Source organism: Sinocyclocheilus anshuiensis, unplaced genomic scaffold, assembly GCF_001515605.1.
Source record: "Sinocyclocheilus anshuiensis isolate Anshui unplaced genomic scaffold, SAMN03320099.WGS_v1.1 scaffold44, whole genome shotgun sequence".
Lineage (NCBI taxonomy): Eukaryota > Metazoa > Chordata > Actinopteri > Cypriniformes > Cyprinidae > Sinocyclocheilus > Sinocyclocheilus anshuiensis.
This window is the reverse complement of record NW_015555746.1, coordinates 562,619-569,079: the sequence shown is the minus strand read 5'-3', so window position 1 is coordinate 569,079 and position 6,461 is coordinate 562,619. Positions and strand designations below refer to the sequence as shown.

Below are 6,461 nucleotides of genomic sequence, written 5' to 3'. Positions count from 1 at the left end.
TGTTTTGGATCATTGTCCTGCTGCAGAACCGAAGTTCGCTTCAGCTTGAGGTCACGAATAGATGGCCGGACATTCTCCTTCAGGTTTTTTTGGTAAACAGCAGAATTCATGGTTCTATTTATCACAGCAAGTCTTCCAGGTCCTGACGCAGCAAAACAGCCCCAGACCATCACAGTACCACCACCATATTTTACTGTTGGTTTGATGTTCTTTTTCTGAAATGCAGTGTTACTTATATGCCAGACGTAATGGGACACATACCTTCCAAAAAGTTCAAAAAGTTCAACTTTTGTCTCGTCAGTATTTTCCCAAACGTCTTGGGGATCATCAAGATGTTTTCTGGCAAAACTGAGACGAGCCTTTATGTTCTTTTTGCTCAGCAGCGGTTTTCGTCTTGGAACTCTGCCATGCAGACCATTTTTGCCCAGTCTCTTTCTTATGGTGGAGTCATGAACACTGACCTTAACTGAGGCAAGTGAGGCCTGCAGTTCTTTGGATGTTGTTGTGGGGTCTTTTGTGACCTCTTGGATGAGTCGTCGCTGTGCTCTTGGGGTAATTTTGGTCGGCCGGCCACTCCTGGGAAGGTTCTCCACTGTTCCATGTTTTTTCCATTTGTGAATAATGGCTCTCACTGTGGTTCGCTGGAGTCCCAAAGCTTTAGAAATGGCTTTATAACCTTTTCCAGACTGATAGATCTCAATTACTTTCTTTCTCATTTGTTTCTGAATTTCTTTGGATCTCGGCATGATGTCTAGCTTTTGGGGATCTTTTGGTCTACTTCACTTTGTCAGGCAGGTCCTATTTAGGAGATTTCTTGATTGCGAACAGGTGTGGCAGTAATCAGGCCTGGGTGTGGCTAGAGAAATTGAACTCAGGTGTGATAAACCACAGTTTTAACAGGTGGGCAAACACTTCTTCACACAGGGCCGTGTAGTTTTGGATTTTGTTTTCCCTTAATAATAAAAACCTTCATTTAAAAACTGCATGTTGTGTTTACTTGTGTTATCTTTGACTAATATTTAAATTTGTTTGATGATCTGAAACATTAAAGTGTGACAAACATGCAAAAAAATAAGAAATCAGGAAGGGGGCCAACACTTTTTCACACCACTGTATATAAATTATTATTTTAATATTTGTACAATATTACTGTTTTTACTGTATTTTTTGATCAAATAAAAAAAATCATAGTGACCCCAAACCTTTGAACAGTAGTGTATGTATATGCATTGTTGTCATGCTTACATTGCAAAATTAAATAAAAAATGAATTATAAAAAAAAAATGAATGAATTATTAAAATGATCATTGTTGAGAGTCATATTATACTTACATATACATGCTTTAGAATTGGTTGATATGGTATAATATGGCATTTTTGTTTAACACGTTGTCATTTTGTCATATAAATTACTTTGAATTCAAACAGTAATTTGTGAATCCCCTGTTTTGGATCATTTCTTCTTTTTAGACTCTTATTTTCTTTATGGGGTGAGCTAATACTGACTAAATAAAAATGTCACAGTGTTTTGGTGTGTATTACTGGAGTTTTGATGCGTATATTGTTTTTTTGTATATTGCATATTGTATTTTGATATGTATAAGTTTGCTACGTGTTAATCATTCTGTCATATAGGGGCATTTTTTGTGCCGTATGTGCTGTTTCTGTTCACCTGTGGGATTCCACTTTTCTTTTTGGAGACCTCACTCGGTCAGTTCACCAGTCAGGGTGGAATTACGTGCTGGAGGAAGATCTGTCCACTGTTTGAAGGTGAACAATGATCTCACAGGGCTCTTAAGTCTCACGCATTCACCATGAGACATGCATTTCAACCAGTTCACACGCCACACCTTGTATTTCTCACGCTGAGAAGTAAGGGATCATTTGTCCCGTTAATTGCTGTTCATTTGGCTCGTATTTTAATTTTTGATACATTTGTATTTTTGAAATATATGAAACAATTTATTTTATTTGGATTAATTTGTCTTTTATCAGATTTACCAATTGTTGTAATTTCAATTTGTGTTGGTCAATTATGAACAATAGGTAAAATTGAACTGCTAACAAAAAATTGAGAGAATTGGGGCAGAGGGGCTGCTGCTGCAAATATTTGAGTGGCTCCTCCCCAAACAGATGTAATCTCACTCCAAACTTTTGATATGACTTGAGAGCTCTGAGCTCATATACAGTGACTTTTCAATGTGAATGTATTACAGCTTTTTACTTTAGTACTTTGCTATTTTTTCTTTTCTTTTTCTTTATATTCACAGGTCTCGGTTATGGTAGCCAAGTTGTTGTCCTCTATACAGGAATCTATTACATCATAATTCTTGCTTGGGCTTTCCTTTACCTCTTTTCATCCTTCAGTTCAGAGCTGCCATGGGCGAGCTGCAACAACTACTGGAACACAGGTATCTCACGTATAACAGTGGGAATTATCATAATACTGGGCTATGTCGTTTGAATAACCATTGACTTTTTTATTTAGAGAACTGCAAAGAGTTGAGCAAAAGCAACATCACTGAATATTCTCCAGAGAAAAGCACGTCTCCTGTTATTGAGTTTTGGGAGTAAGTTGTTGAAAATAGCACCCCAATAAACTGGATACATGTTTATTAGAATTACGCAATTAAGGCAGCACAGGATAACACAAATCATCCAGATAATTAAAATGATTCTCAATAAAGGTTGTAAAGCAGAATGTGATTCCATATTTTTTGCCTACAGGAGAAGAATTTTGGGCTTGTCTGAGGGAATAGAGCAGATTGGTAATGTTAGATGGGACTTGGCACTCTGCCTCCTGCTGGCCTGGATCATCTGCTACTTCTGTGTGTGGAAGGGAGTGAAGTCCACAGGCAAGGTGAGAAATTTGTTAAACTTTTTAACAATATGTATCACAAAGTGAATAGTAAGATGTGAGCTGGAAGTGGAATGTGTTTTGCTTGTTGCGTGTTGTACTTCATATCATCTGCTAATATCCTTTCCAAAAAAAAAAAAAAAAAATGTAAGTAAATTTAACATGTATGCACATTTTAAATTCTTTCTCTTCCAGGAATTGATGTAAAAAAAAAATCATTAACTATCAATTTTACATAACATTATGCAAGTTTACATTCATTGACAAAATATAATCAAATTAAAATGTGTGTGTGTGTGTGTGTGTATATATATATATATATATATATATATATATATATACACATATAGTGCATACTTTAATATTTTTATGTATTTTTTGTATTAAATAAATAAATATATTTATATCTTAATGTGGACAAGCTTACATCTCCCTAATGCTACGTTCAGTGAATAGACAGATATTTTTTCCAGATTCTTTTTTTTTAAATTTGGGAATCAAAACATGGGAATTAAACCCATGACGTTGGTGTTGCCATCACCACTCTGTAGCACTTGAGCCACAGGAACATGCTGAATGTTCTTTCTCTTATTTTCAGGTGGTCTACTTCACTGCTACTTTCCCCTATTTAATGTTGGTAGTGCTGCTGGTCCGTGGACTTACTCTTCCTGGAGCGAAAAATGGCATCACGTTCTACCTCTACCCTGATCCAACACGTCTCACAGACCCACAGGCACTGAGCTGCTCTCTTTTGCCCTTTATTTGCTGAAAACATTGGCATTTTGTGATGTCGAATTTTGAATCATTGGATTTTGAAATAATAAAAAAAATATTTGATGTTTTAGGTGTGGATGGATGCAGGTAGTCAGATATTTTACTCCTATGGAGTTTGTACAGGAGTACTGACTGCTTTGGGAAGCTACAACAAATATGAGAACAACTGCTATAGGTAGTTCATATGATCTAATACCACACTTTCTACACCAGTAGTATATTCATTGCAAATTGAACTAAAATAAAAACAATTTGTCTTTCAGAGACTGTGTATACTTGTGTCTGCTCAACAGCTTAACTAGCTTTGTGGCTGGTTTTGCTATATTTTCGGTCCTGGGCTTCATGGCAGATGAACAGGGAATGGATATTTCAATGGTTGCAGAGTCAGGTAAAATCATATTTAAGGCTTCAGGTCTCTTAAAGGGGTCATATGATGCTGCTAAAAAGAACATTATTTTGTGTATTTGGTGTAATGAAATGTGTTTGTGGTTTAAGGTTCAAAAAACACATTATTTTACACATACTGTACATTATTGTTTTTCCTCTATGCCCCGCCTTTCTGAAACGCGTCGATTTTTACAAAGCTCATCGGTCTGAAAAAGCGAGGTGTGCTCTGATTGGTCAGCTATCCAGTGCGTTGTGATTGGCCAAATTCCTGAAGCGTGTGATGGAACTGTTACGTTCCTTACCATATTGTGATGCCTGTGGCAACCACATGTGACGACCCTGGGCTGGACTCCGCTTCGTCCACAGTGAAAGCCGATCCGGCGATCCACAACGCGAAGTTGAAGTATTTCCTCAGCAACCAGCACGGATCAGCTCCAGGCATGACAAAGCGATATCGTCCTCTTTTGGAAGGCCAAACAAAGTAGTTTTGCTTTCACAACGAATCACACAGTGCCTTCACGACATGGTGGCGGCGGCGGTGGCAACAATACTACAGCGAGAATAAAAGTTACGCCTTCTTTCTTTGCGTGAACATTTGGGCGGCGTTATGCAAATCTTCCCAGATAGTGACGTAGGTATGTGGGGGCGTGTTAGAACGAGCCGTTTTAGGTAGGTGTGGCTGACTCTTAACTTTTATAAAGAATATCTCTTTGGATTTGAGACTTTAGTCTTTGCAACTTTACAGATCTTCTTTATGCACCAAGAGCTTGTAACACTCCAAAGAGAAAGGAAAAATTGAAGTCGCATCATATGACCCCTTTAAATCAATGGAAGGTTATTATATCATAAAATAAGCAGCATACAGAAACATGAAAATCATGTTATGTAAGAGCTCTGGGTATAGTAACTGCAATACCTTTGGTAACACAATTGTACTGCTGAAAATTATACACAAATAGACTTTTTTCATTTTTAAACACTGCCATTCACATTACATGCAGTTATTAGGTTTTCTCAAAAAAAGGGGTGTGTGGAGGGATTCGTTTAATGACTTTTGTTTGTGGCAGGTCCTGGTTTGGCTTTCATTGCTTACCCCCGTGCTGTAGCTTTGATGCCCCTGCCTCAGTTATGGGCTATCTTCTTCTTTATCATGATCATATTCCTGGGATTGGATAGTGAGGTAAATACAGGAAGCAATATAGAGCAATATAGATTTTTCTATATTGAATTCATTATATCATAGTATGGATACCCTAAAGCTTTTTCTATTATTGTATCAGTTTGTGTATCATGAAGCCCTGGTAACGGCTATCTCGGATATGTATCCCTCCTTCTTCCAAGTTGGACATCGGAGAAAATTTCTTCTCCTCTTCATAAGTGCTGCCAGCTTCCTTTTTGGTCTGCTAATGGTAACAGAGGTGAGAGTCACAAATGAGAACACAAAGATGGTTGATTGAAAAATCAAATCTGCAGTACCTGTAATTTCTGTCAGCAATTTTTTGTTTTTCTGTTTCACTCTCAGGGTGGCCTGTATGTCTTCCAGCTTTTTGACTATTACGCCTGTAGTGGCATGACTCTTCTTACGTTTGCTATCCTTCAGGCCATCTGTGTTGGATGGGTATATGGTAAATAATTTATTTGAGTCTGTAAAGAAAAAGCAAAGTGCAGATAAATGTACACAAATGGTAAATGTTTTTATTTGCAACTCTGTAACCTGACCTCTGTTGAAATATTTGGAGAACAACAGTGCACTCAATTCCTAGCACATTAAAAGCGTGCTGAACACAAAGTAATGTGATAAAATGATTTACAGCGTACTTTCGAGTTTTAGGAACTTTTAAATTTAATTTTAGGTGCAGATCGCCTCTATGATACCATTGAGGATATGATTGGATATCGGCCCTGGCCTTTCATGAAGTGTTGCTGGAAATATCTAACACCAGCTGTATGCACAGTGAGTATCATTTAAATCCCTTGAAATATATTCTGTGGCTTTTTAAAACAAATGTTTCATTCTTTATTTTCATATTGTAACCACAAACTATCCACAGACCAGTACATAGAGGTAGGAAGAGGTTTGTCTGCCACCTGTGAGTCTGTGTCTGACACCTGTCATTTGTGTCTGTCTTTACACTGACAGCACTTCAAAACACAAGAAAGACCTTCTCCTATTCTGAGACTTTGTGCACTGACTCCGTGTGACAAAGCATACCAAACTAACTGACAGCTCCCCATTGCTCATCATTTTTTTTCCTGTCTATTTAGGGAACGTTTATCTTCTCCTTGGTTAAATACACCCCTCTGAAGTTCAACAATGTGTATGAGTACCCCTGGTGGGGTTATGCGATTGGTGGCTTCTTCACCCTTTCCTCCACCCTACTAGTTCCACTGTGGATGATTTATTTGGTTGACACCACTCCAGGGTCTATGCGACAGGTATATA

General features: G+C 37.7%; 1 protein-coding gene across 1 annotated transcript in view; it reads left to right on the top strand.

Moving 5' to 3' along the window:
* slc6a22.2 (solute carrier family 6 member 22, tandem duplicate 2) overlaps nt 1–6,461 on the top strand; it is a 13,153-nt gene that overhangs the window by 5,999 nt on the left and 693 nt on the right. Inside the window, exons 3-14 of the mRNA XM_016467088.1 lie at nt 1,636–1,770; nt 2,271–2,411; nt 2,489–2,570; nt 2,728–2,860; nt 3,456–3,590; nt 3,703–3,806; nt 3,895–4,019; nt 5,086–5,198; nt 5,299–5,436; nt 5,541–5,643; nt 5,872–5,972; nt 6,284–6,454. Coding sequence (XP_016322574.1) covers nt 1,636–1,770; nt 2,271–2,411; nt 2,489–2,570; nt 2,728–2,860; nt 3,456–3,590; nt 3,703–3,806; nt 3,895–4,019; nt 5,086–5,198; nt 5,299–5,436; nt 5,541–5,643; nt 5,872–5,972; nt 6,284–6,454 — 1,481 coding nt within the window. The remainder of the gene's footprint in view (nt 1–1,635; nt 1,771–2,270; nt 2,412–2,488; nt 2,571–2,727; nt 2,861–3,455; nt 3,591–3,702; nt 3,807–3,894; nt 4,020–5,085; nt 5,199–5,298; nt 5,437–5,540; nt 5,644–5,871; nt 5,973–6,283; nt 6,455–6,461) is intronic.